This window comes from Dicentrarchus labrax, unplaced genomic scaffold (assembly GCF_905237075.1).
Source record: "Dicentrarchus labrax unplaced genomic scaffold, dlabrax2021, whole genome shotgun sequence".
Classification (NCBI taxonomy): Eukaryota; Metazoa; Chordata; class Actinopteri; family Moronidae; genus Dicentrarchus; species Dicentrarchus labrax.
Genome location: NW_026136709.1, coordinates 4,816,257 through 4,835,089, shown reverse-complemented (window position 1 = coordinate 4,835,089; position 18,833 = coordinate 4,816,257). Strand labels below are relative to the sequence as shown.

Genomic DNA, 18,833 nt, shown 5'->3' with positions numbered 1-18,833 from the left:
ACCCAGGAAGGTTTAACTTCACACCTCGTCTGTACCAGCTGAGCAGCAGCTCGGGGGGAGTTTGCAGCTGTGGAGTTTCTGTACCCTGCCAGAGACTCCAATAAGGTCAACTCTATGCCTTTCCTGCAGGAGGACCTTTATGCAGCTTCACAGCCAGGTATACATGTGCATTTGTCTCACTGTAAATGTAAAGATAATGACCGTACAGTACTGTTATTTATTGGGTGCTCAACATATTCAAGGATAATTTACATAGAAAAACATATTTTTCTTTAATTCTGTCATTGATTTTTGAGAATTGGAAATTTCAGTCAGATTTTTTTTATACATTTAAAGCTGCAGTAGCTAACTTTGATTTTTGTAAAAAACGTTCTCGTATTTGCTGAAACTTTCACTATATCCTGACGGTAAAACATGAGACAGATCATTTGAAAAAATCAGGTTCCTCTGGCTCCTCCTAGTGCTCCTAATGGCATTTGCAAGACTCCACCAGTGGACAAAAACAACAAATCAGAGCCGAGAAAGATAGTTGATTGTTGAGTCTCATTCCCAGGTTGATGGTTTGGCTTGGTGGCTTGAAGCTTTGGGACCCAAAGCATCTGGATTTGCCAACTTGGGAATGAGACTCAACAATCAAATATCTTTCTCGGCTCTGATTGGTTTGTTTTTGTTCAAGCACAGTGAATAATTGCACCTAAACAAATATTTTTCACAAGGACCCCTTTAATTTGGTTATTAAAGACTAACTAAGAAATTATGTACATGTATGAGATGGACGTTTTACAGTTGTAAAATAAACCACAAACATATCTTTGGCACTTTTGGCAGGACCAGTAAACAATAAACTAATATCATCTTATGTATTGTCCTCTCATCAGGTCTAAAGCTACATTTTAAAGAATTTTAAACTGTATTTACTGTAGCTAGGCTTGGCAGGTAAAAGTTAAGAAAAACCTACTTTGAAAATAAAAAAATTGTTCCAATGGGGGGGAAAAAGAATCATTGCTATATCAGGAGTATCACTCCATGATCCCTTCAGTGTGTGCTGAAGAGTTTCCATGTGTTTTTCATTAATCCTCAACTTGTAAACCTAAAACCAACCCTGAAAACACTAATAAGCGACCACTTAACAAAATTGTCCTCCCTCTAAAAGTCTAAAAATGTCCTTGTCTTGTTTCTTTCTCAGCCCTGTTCCTGGTGGACAACCACCATGAGGTGTATCTGTGGCAGGGCTGGTGGCCTCAGGACAGCGAGAGCACCGGCTCAGCCAGAATCCGCTGGGACTCAGACAGGAAGTGTGCCATGGAGACTGTGCTGCAGTACTGTAGAGGTATTCCCCTTCATTCTTCTTCTTACTAGAATCACACTTTTACCACTCTCTATTACTGCTTGAAGTAACAATTTAGCTCTTTCTTTCCGATCCAGTGGCGCTTAGGTTGACACCCTCAGACGACAGTACTAAAAAACTGAGTAGATAAACTAAGCCCTTCTTTGAAACCGTGTTGTTGTTTTGTTTCCACAGAGAAGAATGAGAAGAAGCCTCCCAAAGCGTATCTGATCCACGCTGGTCTGGAGCCACTCACGTTCACCAACATGTTCCCCAGCTGGGAGCACAGAGAGGACATCGCTGAGATCACTGAGAGGGTGTGTGGATCAAATCATCTTATCTGATTACTCCCAGCTACATCATCTGATATGAACCAGTACTGCTCACACTGCCTGTAGCCATTAGTGTGTACACTGTACTGAAACACATGCACTTATTGTACAAAAATAGAGACTTCTTCAGGTCAGTCCAGGTGTAAGCCATTATCTCTCATTTACTTTCCTAATTAAATTTGTTATCTACTCTCCAACTCTCTGGGTGCTTTTTGCCTTGAAAAAATTATATATTTTGTGTGTGTGTTCTCAGGAGGCGGAGGTGTGTAACCAGATTATCCTGGTGGAGGATGTGTTGGCCAGGCTGTGTAAAACTGCATACCCGCTGGCAGATATTCTGGCCCGGCCGCTGCCTGAGGGCGTGGACCCTCTTCGCCTGGAAGTCTATCTGTCTGATGAGGACTTTGAGGTAAGAACTCTCTAGTCTCTAGTGGTACTTTAAAGCCGCTACATGTTTCCTTTTAAAACTGATAAATCACAACCACATTCACTATTTAGATATGAACTATGATAATGTTGTGCTAGAGAATGTGAAACATCTCAGTAATTGTTTAATATTTTATTTCTGGTATATCAGAAAAACATTTTCCAGTGATATATTAATTTAAAGCTGCACTATTCAATATGTTTGTATTAACAATGGGTTTAGTAACAATGTGTACTGTGAAAGGTGTCACTTGTAGTGATGAACCAACATTATCGCCTGTCTCTGCTGATCCCTCCAGCTCTACAGACAACTTTATTGTTGTTTTTAGCCACAAAATGACAGCCATAAAAAGTCAGCGACTATCTGGTGAACATAGAGGATTCAGAAGCTGTCAGATATTTCTCTCAGGAGTTGGTGGTGCTAAAAAAACCAAAAAGTAAGAGTAAATAATGGACGTCCATTCATCTGGTCGCCAGAAATAAGACCCCAACTGAACTGTACTGTGCTTGTCTTTATTTGAAGCACAATTATAGAAATAAAAATAAAAATTGAACATTTCAAACTCCAACATTTCAAGTAAAATAATTATTAATGAAAATAATAATGATTACTACTACCTGCCGCTGAAATGCAGCTGGGAGAGGGGCCACTTTCTCTACACACTTGTCACAGAATATCGTGTGTTTTCGATACGAAACGTTGTTGACCCACTCACGAATGCACTATTTCCGGCCATATTCTGACCGCACTGCTGACAGTACACACAGTGCATTGCGTTACGTCCTTTGTTGTACCTCAGCCAGGGAAATAGTTTCAGCCAGTCCTGTCTGAAGGAATATATTTTGACCTTTTTAATTTGGGTCTCGGAGCCGGGCTCTAACCAGACTCGGTTGTCTCCTCCTCTGGTTCTGAGTCTGATGCTGTCGCTGAAGGACCGGAGCTCGGTATCTCACCAGGGACCGAGGGCTCCGTGTCTTGACGGGATGGACTGTCAGTAGTGGGGATGGATGGGATTATAGTAGTAGGGCTGGTTGTGGGTTTGGTTTTCTTAATGAAAAAACTTTCAATATTTCTGCCTCTCTTCATTTTCCGTTGTTTTGTCGCGTTAATTTTATTTTTCCGTTTCAGTTAGTCAGCTGTTCTCGCGCTCAGGTCGCTCGGCAATTTTTAAACACACACAACTTAGCGCAGTGAACAGGACCACAGCCAATCAGAGGCAACGACCCGCCCGAGCTCTGTCTCTTATTGGTTTATAGAACACGATATGATCCTACCATGAGTGTGTGAGTTCGCTCACAGGACAACACAGAGAGATGATGCGCTTGCGAAATAAATGTTAAATAAATGTGTGTTTTCACCCGGGCAGCGTCAGGTGCACCAGTGCGACCTACAAAGATTATTAGTCGCACTCTTAAAAATGTATTGGTCACACTCTGGAGCCCTGATTAGCCATAGAAACTTTATCTGCCGATATTGTGTCAAACAAGTGTGTGATGTTCAGCTTGCTCTGCCCCCAAATGGCAAAAAAAGATTAGCACTGCTTTAAAAATGCAGTGTAATATACTGTGTGTGTCCTTTAAATGATAGATTTTTCTTATTCAGTCGAAAATGGACAGAATGTCTTTCAGTACTCTCTGTGGCACTCAGAAGTTCAAAATATTTAGTTTTAGTTTTACAGAAGGCTCAGTCATTTCCTTGAAACATCTGACCACTGTTGCTTTTATCAAACAAGAGGAAACAGGAGGAAATAGACATTTTGTGGGGTCTAATTTCAGCTGCGGATTAATCATCATTCTGTACTCCAGTGAGGAAAATAAACTACAGTGTGTGTGTGTGTGTGTGTGTGTGTGTGTGTGTGTGTGTGTGTGTGTGTGTGTGTGTGTGTGTGTGTGTGTGTGTGTGTGTGTGTGTGTGTGTGTGTGTGTGTGTGTGTGTGTGTGTGTGTGTGTGTGTGTTTTCATGGTAAGGAAGGGACATGTCAGCCAGTGCAACAGTGTGTCTCACTGATGTGTTTTTAGATAACAATGGAGCTCTATGGCACAGAGGAAGAAGATATATCCAACATACACAATACTTGTTAGTAGATACATTCATTGTTGGTTTGGGACTTTTCACAGGATTTGTTGACAATAAGATTTGGAGTTACACCGGTCTTATCCTTTAAGTTTACTCAGGAACTTCAGATTCCCGTCTGTTCATTGCTCTTTTCCTCTTTCTTTTTGCAATCTTGTCTGTCATCATGTTCTGCCATCTTCTCTCCATCTTCTTGTCTTTATGTGAACTTACCTATTTCATTCATTCCACCCTCCAGGGTGTAGGGGCTTATGGGAAGGTGAGTTGTCTTGGCTTAAGCATGGATGACCTGGACTAGTGCATCCTCACTCAACTTTACCATAATCCATTTTCTTTCCAACTCTGCCTCATCACTCTTTTTTTATTTTCTCTCTGACAACCGTTTGTTTAGCATGCTGTTCACTCACAGTCTACAGGCCGGTGTGCACTGAACCCCGGAGATGAACAGACCATACTCTACTGAGGATGTGAATTTAAGAATGTCTGTGCTCTTAATCTCACTGATGCATGAGTGTGTTCTTGTCCCTCACCATGCATTCTGCAGGATTGCTGGTTTGAAATTCTGTACAGTAAACTATCATGTGACTGCTTCTTGCTGATTGTGTGTGTGGCTGCTCCCACAGAAAGCCCTGGATATGACCAGAGAGGAGTACGGGGCCTTGCCCAGCTGGAAGCAGGTGAACTTGAAGAAAGCCAAAGGCCTTTTCTGAATGTTTGAAACAGAGAGCTGACCTGAAGACATCAGAAAAAAATCCACCAGGAGGTTGTCTTGTCTCCTCTTTTGTTTACGTTGGGACCCAGCCGAGGCTCAGGGGTAGCCTCTCCTGAGCTGTGACGGTGGGTTGAGGAGGGGAGTACTGAAGGTGTGGAAGAGGTGATCAGTGACTGAGAGGTGTGGCAGCTTCTTGTGCTGCAGTTTTCCTTCCCATCTGTTTTTTGCATTGCTTTTACAGTAGGAGACAAACATAGGCGGATGCACCTCTGAGTGGATGTGTTAATAGTTCTTTACAGCCTCACTCTATTAATGTTTGTACATATGTACCATACACAGGACAGCCAGTGCCGTTACTTTGTCAGCCATATGTTAGAGTGGGAGCAGGCCTGTCAGCCCGTTCAGCACACATCAGATCCTCTGCTAATCTTATATGTATACTTGTGCATTACAGATAATTTATATCAAATCCATATAGGAATTTAAAAAAAAAAGCTTCATGAATATCCACTGAGCTAAAAATGATTGAATAAACTGTATAATGAATGTTGGGGATATGTTAATGTTAATAAATACTGGATATTGCAGAAATTCTCTCGTGCTGTACAGTTCACCATTTGCCGTTTACAAATCAAATGATGTAGCTTTCTTTGAATGCGTCTAGTGTCATTATTGTTTCATACAGGAGAAAGCATACAGGCTGGATTAAAGGCAACGAGAGAGTGATGATGAAATGTATTTGATTTTTAAATCCTACAGTGTATAGTGCCTTGCTTTGTGTACAGTTTATATACAGATGCTAGTCTGCATTTTGAAGACTTTTTGTGATATAAAGAAATATTAGAGAAATAAACCCTGAAAGTTGGATATTAGAACAGTGTTTTTGGTTTGCTTTTGGTTTTTGGTCTCCTTCTTAAATTCATATAATTAATTTTGTGTGTGACCACAGTATGAATACATCCATCCAATAGAGGGCAGTATAATACTAATTTCTGTGGACTGACTGGTACTCAGAAGATCAACAGGATTCATGTTCATATTAGATTGTTATCATGTTAGATTATCTGTTACAATCAATAACACATTTATCTTTGCTTGTTTTTTTTCCTCACAAAGTACTTGAAGGATTTTAGCTCTATAGTTACTTCAATGGATGATGTATTTATGTCTCAGAACAGAAAGAAATCTGTTTTATGTAAATGATCAAAAAATGGTCAAATGAAAAATATTTAAATAATACATGAGCTGGGAAACACTGAAGTAGCTCATTGCTGTCAGTTAATGACTAGAAGATTCCCAGCATAAATCCCTGACTAGGACATGGGGAAGTTTTGTCTGTCCCCTTCCTCAAACACTACTGTTAGGTCACTGGTTCCCAAAATGGGGGGGGCGGCAGGAAAAAAAGCTGAATTAATCTGATTCATATTCCTTTTACACAGCAGACATTTTAACTCATCATAGCAGTAAAAGCACAGGTGGTAATAATATTAACTGTGGCTCTGTTCTATTTGAGTGTCCCAGTGAGCCATAACAGTGAGCCAGCATGAACAATAGGAGCCTGACACACTGAAACAGCTAAATGGAATTCATTTATTTTATTATTTACACCTGTGCTTTCTGGCTGTGACACGTCAACATGTGTTCTGTGAAAAAGGACAACGTATTTGGGAACAATAACGAAACAAAAGTGCTCTGATGCTGGCCAGATTATCATGACTGAGGTAAAGAGAAAAGAAAAACACTGATGTTCACTGATCAAACATGGCAGTCAAATCCACAATATAAACAAGTCGATCTAGTTGTGTTTACACTGAGAGCCTTGTGTCTATAGTATCTAAAAACCAATGGTAAATGCAGGTACATTTACTTAAACAATGTACTTCAGTACAAATTTGAGGTATTTATTTTTAATTTCATTCTACTTTATATTTTTTGAAGTAATGCAAAACAATAATTTTAAGTTGGGAAGATTGCTGGTGAAGCAAATATTCCTGATTATGTACTTATTTCAAGGTATTTTGTTTTCACAGTACCAATAAAAACCACCATATTAAGTCATTGTCACTTATAATGACTAAAGCTACTTGATCCAGAACTTACAAAATTGAGATGATAAATGATGTAATCAGTTTGAACAGTTACATGAACTTCTGGTTTTACAGTGAAGCAGAAATCTGCAGTTCATGTTTCTGAATGTTATTTCTGTTCAAGTTTCCCCGCTGTTGATACAATTTCAGTCTGTTACATATCAGGGAAGGTGAGTGCTTGTTTGTTTCCAAAGAAGGCATGGGAGAAGACGTTTGGGAACCACTGGTCCGGGCAGTTAACCCCTAACAAAACCAAAGAAGTTGCACAGTCATAAGAAACACAAGACTGACTGTCTGTAAATTCCCAGTGACTGTGAAACACAATGGCAGACCTTTCTGTATAAATAAAGTCAGTGCAGTAATACCAGTAATCACACTGAGAAAGTCATGTTTTTATGTTAGTCTCTTATTAACACCTCTGATCAGCACTGCTCCTCCATGAGCCATTCTTGGCAGCTTTATGGATGCTGTTAAAAGCTCAATTACCTCGCTATGTGAAGTCACACACACACACACACAGGTGAAAGCCACAATCGGCCGTCCAACCTGTCAAACCTCACAGCCTCATTTTCCAGGCTGTCCTCCAACTCCACACACACACACACACACCTGAAAGCTCTCAGATGTTCTCAATATCAGCCGTTGGCCTGTGTTGAGGAACAAGAGCAATTAGAGGGGAATTTCATGCAATCACAGTAGAACAATATACACAGCAGGTTTCTGTTCATCCAACTGTTGCTCAATATTTTAACAGCCTTACTGACAGCCTGCCCCGAAACAGCAACAAGAGAAAGAAGAAGCTGCTGCCTGTTCCAAAAAGCTTGGCACGGCTCTGCGTGGTTCTCGCTGTTTTTCATCTGCTCGCCCTCTCTTGCATGCTAAGTTGTTGGATTCGGAGCCTGTGCTGGATTATTCTGTTACACATGCCTTCCTCTGAACTCTTCTGGCCTGCGAGGAGTTTGATGTGCGACACGGTGCGTATCCACCCACCCGCTTCTCCACACCCACTCAGTGCACCATGCTCCAACCCCCCCCCCACTCCAGCCCTCCCCTCTCTGTCTCCAGGAACACAGTAGGATGTACAGTGCGTTGATGCGCACACACTGTCAGGTGTGTGTAGTATCTCTGAGCCTGTTTTGACTCTGAGCCCAGTTTCTGTTCTGAGCTCCAACCAGCTTTTCTTTTGATGCAATCCCTTTACAGGATGCAAAGACATGAATGCAAAACACCATGACACACACACACACACACACACACACACACACACACACCTGTACAGTACAGTGTGAGGATGCACACACAAAAGCTATCAGTTATAGTCCTATATATAGTAATACATGCACTCAAAGCACTACCACATTAGAATTCAAAGTAAAGGTCAGTGACCAGAATTAAAAACAGGGAAATTGCTTCACTGGTGGAGATCAAGTACTAAGGGCTAAAGGGTCAGTTCACACAAATTACCCCCATAAAAAAACAGGTTGTGTTTTAGTTGTAGTTTAAGATGTCTGTCTCCACTTCAGTACAGTTTATTTAGTGCTGAAAACTTTCAGAGGGACTACTTCTTTGTGAAGATGTAGAAAATATTTCCATTCTGCCATTAATTTCCTGTGAGATGTGACTTTTTATGACTTGGTTCAAATAATTTCAAAATCCCCTTGTAAACTTTAATGTGTCACATAAAGTGCAATAAAACTTTCCCACAGTTAATTGCAGGGCTCCTAAGCACATTTAATACAATTTGGTAGAAAAGGGAAATCACCAAGAGTTCCTCTAACTCTAACCTCTAATTCCTCTAATGTCTCTGCATTCCTCTGAAATCTGTTGGTAAGGCACATTTATTTATATACAGTAGGACATTACATTACAAGCATGAAAATGCACGTACAAACACCTAGGGTGTGTAGGGTGCAGCGTCCCCAGGCTGATGGTACAGTAGAAAAGAAGGCTAGAAGGAAGGACCCCAAAAGTGCTTTTGTCTCTGAGATACCTCTACCGGAGGTAGAACAAAGTACAACAACATTTTTTATATTCTCCATATATGAAATGGATTCTTGTATAAAAATGTTTTACTGCCAATGTGCTTCAATTGACAGATATTGTGACAAGTACAAAATAAAGCCAGTCCCAATGAGAGATGATACAACTGAACTCATATAATTTCATAATGCAAGCAGTGATTGATTCCAAATATGGTGTGGAAGTGGGCAGGGGGTGAATGTCTTGATACAGTACAGATACTGTTTTTATCAATATAAGTCTATGTGAATGTGTTCATTTACTATAAGATAGCTCTGGCTGGGATAGTCCCACAAACACCAACCAGGGTTTACCAGAAAGGTCAGACTGTGACTGAATCCAGATAAAATCTGCCTGACTGAACATACATTTTATTGTTTAGCTGAATATTTTGAATAAAGTTAAATAAAGACCAATCTGCCTTCTGCAGCATTGAGGAACCCTGACCGCTACCAGGGGGTTCTCGACTTTACGCAGCAGCCAGCTCCACCAGGGCAGTGGCCTGTTTGTACTGTCACTGATTCCACCCTCAGTACCCCCTTAACAGGGCCCCTGCCAGCCACACTGAGGAGATTTGGATGCTAACAGGAACAACAGCGGGAGATTTAAAACCCTGCAGCCTGTCTGCATCTCTATCTACCTGCTAACCCCTAGCCCTAACCCTAACCCAATAAAAAGCGTAAAAAAAAAAAAAAAACTAACTAAACTAACTGGTACTGTTGATTTTGTTAGATTATTCTTTAAGATCTAAACTTTAAAGACCTGAAAACAAGCAATATTCAGCTAAACAAACAGCCTTGTCCTGTACCAGAGAGCTAAAAGAACAATTAGAAGGAAATACTAAGTTTGCCAAAAAAATAAGCCTATAAAGTATATATGATTGTTAAAGAAAAAATGTTTCTAACAGACAGAAAATGTAGAGATCCTAAGCTTTTTGCAGTTATTATGTTCATTATTTGGGCTAAATTGTACAGTTTATCAGTTGCTCTGTATTGTTATTGTTATTGATTGAATATAATATGAAATATCTATAAAATATGTCTCTTAGTCAGGGGTTGTCAGAAAAGGGGTAACTCCAGGAAAAAGGTAGGGAACCACAGGTGTAGGCTATATGGCAGTTTGGCTGTATGAGCATCCAGCATCACTGAATGTGAAATGCTGAATGCTCACTAGTTTAGTCAATCTTACTTATTTTAACCTTTATCTGAAGTTGTGATGCTTAAATATAAATCCATGGCACTGTCCATGGTTGTGGAATGACACACCTCATTGTAATCCACATTTCTCTCTCTTGGGCCAATCCTGTTCTCACTATGCTTCCTCTGGCTCATCTGTTCAGTCGCTCCCAAGTCGTGTCATTCCACTGTTACGCTGATGATACACAGATCTACTTCTCTGCTAAACCCCCCTCCCTCCATGACTGCTCAGCTGCCACCAAAGACTGGATGTCTCTTAATTCCCCTCCCCAAAAGTGAAATAGTCTGCTTTGTTTATGTAGGTCATATAGAGTAACTTAAAACTGTTTCATAACCAGCTAAAACTTCTTGTAGCAGGTTTAACTAATTAAATAATACATATATTGATATAACACCATACAGGGGTCATTCTGCTTCATGACTCCTAATCCAGTGCTTATTTGTAATGTGATATGTTTATATTGCAGTGTCGCTCCTTCAATACTTCATCCTTGATTAGTGTGTGACAGCGTGTCACACTGTGTCTCCACACGGAGTGATTTTGAAGCTCTGCACCTCTGCAGCAGCGGCGGGATAAAGGTGAAACTGTAATGTTTGTGATTAATTATTAGATTATGCAAAGGGTAATTAAAATATCAGTCAATATTTACTGGGCCATATGCCACGGGCGCCTTTGCAGCCATGGCTCGCCAGTGAATTTTAATATCCCGAACAGGGGGTGAAAGGCACCCTTTGGCAGGTATCTCCCTAATGCTCTTAACCATCTGTCGAAGCTCAGCCCACTTCCACACTAACAGAATGTTTTGTTTATGATAACAGTGTTAATTCAACACAGGCTTAGGTGCAAAGTGGCACAGTTGAGCTTTAGCACCATTTTATTCCACAATATTTGCATTTGGCGGCATGCCTTCCCAGCAGCACTCCTCCCCTCTCCTCCTCTCCTCAATCCACAGAAGATGACATGCAGCGAACAATGAGAGTCCAAAGGAGGCTTAGCACATATTCTTCTGCATGCTGTGTTTCCTTTTTGTTCAGAGTTTCTATTTATGTGTGGATTATCACTGCTCTCTGCAGCACAATGGAGATATGGGTTCTTCTCTCCTCTCTGTCATCTCCTCTCTCCTCTCCTCTACCTTCCTTTCTTCTCCCTTCTCCTCTCCTCTCCTGTTCATCTCCTCTCCTCTCTTGTCTTCTCCCACCATCTCTCCCCATCTCTCCCTCTTCTGTCTCCTCTCTCCTCCTCCTCTACTTTCCTCTCCTCTCCCTCTTTGGGTTGGAAAAAAGCTCTAAGCCCCACACTTCCTGTCCAAAGTCTAAGAAAGCCACTTCAAAGACTCCGGCCCAAGATGATTTATGGGAAATGAATTTCAGAAAGAAGACTTTTTTCCCTCTTTTCTGGTGCCCTGGGCTCTTAGTGGTAAGCTCTGCTTGTTAACCCAGATTTAGATCTCTACCCCGATGGAGCCCATAAAAGTGGTGTGGATTTATATAATGTGGAGCGCAGCCACGTGCCTCAGGTCCCCTCGCTCGCTGTGCCTCTCCTCCATCTCCCGTCCAATTTAGACCCGGACGGTCACTTTTTTAAAGCTGCGATGGAGGCTCGGCACCACCTGGGCCACATCAGCTCTACAAGACCACACACACTACAGTATGAGCCCGACAGAAGTCCTGGTTTAATTCCACAGGTTTATGGTGGAATTAACCTCTAGATGGAAAATAATAAGAAAGTTAAAAGTGAGTTGTGGGTATTTTTTGACAAAATAATCTTGAACTCGAGCTCCACTTAGTAGCTTTTTCCAGAACTGTTAACTCATGTGAGTCCATGATGACTGTTTCTTCCATCTTGCCAGCTTCTGACAACATTTCACAAAGTCGCCTAAACTTGTTGCTTCTAAATGTGTATAAAAATGTTCAATGCCCCACCGATAACAGAGCAGAACAGAAAAAATGAGGAGTTTCATCCCAAAGTTTTGACGTCCACCAGTAAAAATACTGAAAGCTCCTTTAACAAAAAGGAGTTAAAGAGTGATCAGCCACTTAACATATTAACTGATGAAATGTAGGAAGCAAAAGTTCTTCCTAAACTAGATTTATTGCAGAAAGAGGTCTGTAATGTTTACAAGAAACAATTGTATGGTCATTTCCTAGAAAGAACTATATAAACTGGTAGTAATTATTATCGGGGAAATTCCATGAAAGAAGGGCCTCATAGAAACCCAAGTAAATATTAACAATATTGGGACAAATTCTGAATTTTTGCATGCTGATTCGACCCGCTGTGCACTGGCTAAAGCAGTGTTTCTCAAAGGGGGGTAAAATGGGGGTACTTAGATGTGCTGCAGGTGGTATTGTTTTGAGAGAGAGATTTAAAAAAAAATGTAATTTAAAAAAGATCAGTCATGTATACTTCCTAAAATAATTACACTATAATAAGTTCAATTAAAATAATGCAAATATAAGTTCAATAAATCGCACTCTGTGTTCAATATTCCCATTTTCAAATCGTTCACTGCTGTAAAACCTCACAGATGAAGAAGAAAGTTAACAGTTTTGATGTTGAATGACAGATGAAAATCAATAAAATGGATTTGTGGATGAAATGTAGCAATACAGCTGAAAACACAGACAAATTGCAAAAGAAAAGAAAGTCAAAACAGAAGTAACAAAATACTGTCAGTATCAGGAAGAATATGTTTTATTGTGCTTTCACAGTTACAAGGCTGTAACTACAGACACTGAGGGTGCAGCGCTGCATTGTACCTCTTTATATAGGCTTCTTTTTCCACCAAAAATGATTTCTGCTGGTCAGTGGGCACTTGGTTGAAAAAGTACGTCAAAGTGGGTACGTTACTGAAAAAAGTTTGAGACCACTGGAGTAAAGAACCTGTGATGTGCTGTCAGTTTTCACCCTCCGTAGTGCTTTCCAGTATGAGACAGACACAATCCTGCTGATCCATTCTTTAAGACTGATCTAAATAGTTTTCTCTCCTGTGTTACAGAATAGGTAAAAACCTAGTTTTTGAAACCTAACTGTTTGTTGTTGTAATACTCATTTTGGCCACATGAGGCTGAAGTGCACTACTACCCCATCTGTGTGAACGCTTTCAGTCCTGTTTAGAACATGGGTATGAGTATTACAAAAATAAAGACTTATAATTATGATCCTGACAAATGAAAATGAACTTGCCAGAACTTTTTTACACCTGTTTACAGAGATGAAAAAAAAAACTGTACAATCCTCGAAGAAAGTTGTTTTTTCTCACCTGGCAAAACCTTTTTTAAACCCCTTTATAAGTTAAAACAGGAGAGAAAATCAGGATGGATCAACACAATTTTTCTCACTTGCCATTTAAGGCCTCCATAACAAGAAGAGATGCTGGTGATCCTTCGACAGGATCGTCGAGTTGAGGGTCCACGAAAGGTCCTCTGAGATGTGGAAACCCAAAAACCTAAAGCCGACCGCCCGTCACCTTCCATGGAATCTGACATGTTGAACCGCCATGTTTCTACAGTAGCCTTTAACGGACAAACCAAAACTTAACAACCCCACGCACTAGACTTTTAAAAGATTTGATTCCTCCAGCGCTGACCAAGGGTTGACTTGTACTCTCCGTAAAAAATTGAGGATTACAGTAGCCTACATATTGGCGTTCATTCCTTATTTTGATTGCTCTGAAATGTGGATGGAAGTTCAGAGCAGAAGTCATTATTTCCTCCATCCGGGATGAAGAAGGGTAACTGCTGTACTTGAAGATCCTGCCAATCACCAAATCAGTCAAAAAGTATCTTAGGCTTTTAGAGGAGCTCCCCTACTACGCACTTCACCATTAGGTGTGACTCTGTGTGTGTGTGTGTGTGTGTGTGTGTGTGTGTGTGTGTGTGTGTGTGTGTGTGTGTGTGTGTGTGTGTGTGTGTGTGTGTGTGTGTGTGAGAGTGAATGTGTGCGCGCTTCCAAGTGCGCTGCGCACCTCCAAATCGAACCCTTTGGACCGGAGTCAAGAGACTGCCCTCCCACCGCCACCTGGCATCATTAAAGGCTCTGATCCTCTAATCAACACCAACAAACACACTCCCCTCCTCCTCCATCCATCCTCCCCTCCACCTCTCCATCCTGTGGCCCAGCCCCAGGTCTGGCAGCCTGCTGTGGAGAGCAGAGTAGTGGATGTTTTGTTGGGGGGTTGGGGGTGGGGGAGGGTGCTGCTAACCAGGTGGGTGATGATGAGAGCAGAGCCGGCAGACAGCATGCTGGGTGGTGGTGGTGTTGGAGGAGCTTGGAGAGAGAGTTCCACTCACATCCGTGATACTTGTGGTTGTTTTCTGCTCCTTGTACAAGTTATTTTCTGCTAGACTAGTTGGATTTTTGGATTTGTGAAGCAGGAAGAGGTTGCTTGTGTCATCTAGAAAACATGTGCTGCTCAGAACTCAAATAAGCTTAACATCAAACGTTTTTCGGCGTGCGTTTGCAGGGAAAAGAGGAGGGTCATGTGTATAATTTGAGACGCGCAGGGATCCAAACAAAAACACAAAAAGCTGTAACCAAGAGGAGAGAGTGACTCAGCCTCGGGACTCACTGTTGTGCTCTCCAAAACCCAAAGCCGGGGGAAACAAAAACACTGGGTTCTCTCTTTAGTCCTCTCCAAATGTGTGTTAACCTTCTCCAACTGCTCACTCTGAGTGTAAAGAGTGATGAGTCTGGGGGGCCCCGAACAGCATTTTCCCATCACTGTTATGGCATAGTTTACCCTCAAGTGACAAACGGGCTCATTTAATGCCCACCCCCCCCAACTGCCACACATATGTACACACATCAACACACCCGGATGCTAACTGGAGGGAAAGCTGCAGTGTGCAAACAGCTGGCTGCTGTCTGAAGCATAATTAGTGGTTAATAAAAGAGGCTAATAAGGACTTACTTTCAATAGTCAATAGCTAAATGAATTTAGTCAGTGAGGAGGAGAGGATCAACAGAGTCTGGCAGAGTGATTGGACTGATAAAATGTGTGACCTACACCTGTCCTCCAAAGCTGTTCTGTTGAAATAAAGTGCTGACGGAAAGGGAAAGAGGACGTGGAATGCAGTGTCTGTGGAGTTGCACAGTTTAGAGTTGCTCTGTAACACTGCTTATGTAATTAGTTCAACAGAAATAACAATAATAATAATAATAATAATAATAATTAGCCTCAGCTGTACTTTACATTTAACAAACAAGTATCAGGTACAGGTAATGTGCTTTTTACAAGTACAAGTATCAAATGAGTAAAATGGGTCAGTATCCGTACTTGTGGATGTAGTAACTTTTTATAAAAACGTATAGATCTTTTATTCTCTTACATTGCTCTGAAGGTCAATTCTGTGAGTAATTTTCTAATAAATATAGCAGTTTCTGATCGATCTATATCAGTTTCACACTTACAGTAACAATTTCCAGTTACTCAGTGTGGATTTGAATACTGTATAATGGATAATAATATGTATAATATAATGTATAATAATAATATAGTTGATTAAACAGATACTGATAATGGGGTGCCCTTCCCTTATCACTCATCATGTGTTCTCTGCGTTGACTACTTTCATCCTTCTGTGCGTCTAGAGCATACTTTATTTTTGTTTTATTTTAAAATTATTTACAGAGATCCAACAGTTCCCGCCAGGAGCACTTGGCGGCAGCAGCAAGGAAAAAGGTCCTTTTAAGAGGCAGAAACCTCAAGCAGACCTCGACCGGTTGGAGTTGGAGAAAGAAAGAGTGGGGGCAGAGAGGGGTTTACCTTTAATACTGGATAAACCTACAGTAAACAGCCTTTCATCTCAGCTTCATTTTTCTGATATGCCCCTTGCAGCAACTTTTCTGGTAGATATTCTCACACTGATTTAAGATCGATCTTACCTGTGCTTCAGCATGCAAGCATAGTCCCGGCGTTCACAAACACTTCAAATAAAGCTGCTTTTTGTCGGGTATTTAACAGGGACATATGGAGAAAAACACATCATATGTTATGCTTTGCATGTACGCAACACAGCTGTGCTGCGGAAATATTACTTCATGGACATTACATTGAAATTTTAATTCACTGACTGCACAGTTACCAAGTGCTTTCCAATGTTTATGACATCATGTTCTGATTAGAGTAACAATCACGGACTACTTAACGTTACCATAATGACGGTATATAAACACTACATGCACCTTATTGACTGTTAAGATATCAAGTGACACCTCATCTTCCAGTTTATCCCCCCGCTGCAGTTCTCTGACAGATATACGATAACTCTAACTTGAACCTGATCCTGTCCACTCCCATGCTGTCCTCAGTGACCTCATCTCGACCACGCCTCGTGTCTATTCTGTGTGTTCAGCTCTGCATGCTACCTGGCCTGTTGTTGCTCACTCACTGTGGCTGCGGCCTTCCCACAGCCTGATCACTGCTATGATTTATCCTCAGCACCCGAGGGCTAGAACACATAAATATATATTTAAAACCTGTAAACTCCCACCATCCATAAAAATGATTAAAGTCCCTATTTTGGTTAACTCCGTGCCCTCCCACCACAACTGGGTTTGATTTGTCAGTGTAAACCAGATGCAGGTGATGTTCCGCGCTCTCTTCCAGGGATGCAGTAAATCAAAACCAGGACAGGTTTGAATCTGATGAGCTCTGCGACGAACTTGATACCCACTCAGGTCTTGGCCAGAACCTGTAGACATACCTATGGGCTTAGGACTATAGATTCCTCTGGGGTCTGCACTGTGCTGTCTTCACCCTGAACTCAATGTTACAGCTCACACTTGTTTTATTACCACCTAGTAAGCACTAATTCAGCCAGGGACGCAAAATGATGCAAGCCAAAGCAATCGGCTGAGTGTGGGTAGCTTTCATCGCATTTCCATTTACCAGATAGCTGTGATCCTGCGCTGTCAGCTTTAAAAAGCTTATCAGCTGGGGAGGCACAGGAGCAGTGTTGGCCTTCAGACACAAAAAATTTACATGTTACTCATTTTAATGGTACTAAAAGTTCTCCTTAGGAGCAGTAAATTTGCTCCCTAACATTGAGGATTTTTCTAAATTTGGGATGAGTTGATATCCCTGCCCCAAAATAGCTGGATACTTTTACCCAAAGTAAACTGTTTTGACATTTAAGGTTTAAACCTTAACTGCACTAATTATTTTTATTTGTATTTTAATTACAAACCTCTTGGTTTAAATAAACAATTTTATAGTATTTCCCATCTTTGCTCAGCAAGAGTTTTGTGCAAAAGGAAATAAAGGCCTGTCTCAAGTACAGGGAGGTTAAGAGTTCAGTTAAGTTTTATTAAGCCAAAGCTGTAAACAAGCACCTTTCTTTTTTTCAGCACACACAGTGAAAAGCTATCGCAATGTGAGGAGATATTTGAGATAAGTGTATTGGATTAGAATCACATATCTAGAAGCCAGATATTGTCTCAGGAGTCGGAGGGGACTAAATCAGAGACAAAAGGAGAGTGAATATTCAACATGCATTCATCAGGTGGACACAAACACAACTCCGCTCGTTGGAAACACATTAGTGGTGATAATATGTTAATGCTGTGTTAACAAATGCCTCAAGTCAAAGAATGCAGCTTTAAGATCATAAAACTTCGGTCTGATTCTGAGAGAAAAAAATTAATTTATTACATCAGACTTTACAATTGAAACACATTCCACTCAAAAAGGATTTGGCTTAGTGTTACTTCACTTGCACATGCAGGTACAAGCAAGATTTTGTGACATCACAACTAGTTTGGAGGCCAATCATGATCCAATATGTAATAATAACTTCTATAAATGCAGTTTGGAAACTTCAAGCACACATACACATACAAACACTATATCAGACAAATTAGAATTCAAAGCAGAGTATTTTTATATGTGTGGAAACATGTCTGGAGGGCATCTTTAATGTTTGCTGCTCACCTTGTATCTAAATGGAGACATCCTGTTTCACAGGATGGTGTCACTCACAAATCATAGTGCTCGCAGGAACCAGGAATCTGGCCAGTGTCAACATCCACCCATACACATCATTTTTATCTATCTTTATATAAAAACCATTTATGTGAAAGAAACCACAAAAGTTTGTATGTTTTCTTAACACATTTTCCTAATTCATGCATCTGTTGTTGTAACTGTCCGTCAATGTGTAATTAGATGTTAGGCCTGAGAATAGATGTGATGATACATCATATATTGTAAATACTACGCTGTCATGTTATGAAGCGAATAAGTCACGGGGATACATTTCCACAAACATGTCAGTCAGTAGTAAAACTGTTTAATGAAAAATGACAGAGAACTCCTCAGGCAATAGCAGCAACAGCATGGCCAAATTAACATGAGCATCATTCCAGTTGTCAAGCCCATTCTCCACTTTATTGGTATTTTTAAGTCAGGATAAACCTGAGGAATGGAACAACCATTAAAACAAACAATGATTCTGTTTTCTCTGGCAGATGACTGCTTTTTGGGGGGAAAGAGAAGAAAAAGAGAAGAAAAAAAAGAAGGGAAAGAAAGCCACCGCGGCTGCTTTTCTGGCAGGGCCGTGAGATGAGGTGGTAGGGAGCCGAGAGCGGTGCTCGTGCCAGCACATCCACATGTCATCTCTGTTTAGACACACCTTGGAGAATGTGACCTCTTTCCAAG

The 18,833-nt window shown here is 40.9% G+C and overlaps 1 protein-coding gene across 1 annotated transcript in view; it reads left to right on the top strand.

The window, feature by feature from the left end:
- svila (supervillin a) overlaps positions 1–5,746 on the top strand; it is a 54,332-nt gene extending 48,586 nt beyond the window's left edge. The window contains 7 exon segments of the mRNA XM_051411327.1: positions 1–53; positions 55–157; positions 1,187–1,330; positions 1,523–1,644; positions 1,913–2,068; positions 4,398–4,418; positions 4,783–5,746. Coding sequence (XP_051267287.1) covers positions 1–53; positions 55–157; positions 1,187–1,330; positions 1,523–1,644; positions 1,913–2,068; positions 4,398–4,418; positions 4,783–4,869 — 686 coding nt within the window. The 3' untranslated portion in view covers positions 4,870–5,746.
- Positions 5,747–18,833: the final 13,087 nt, after the last annotated feature.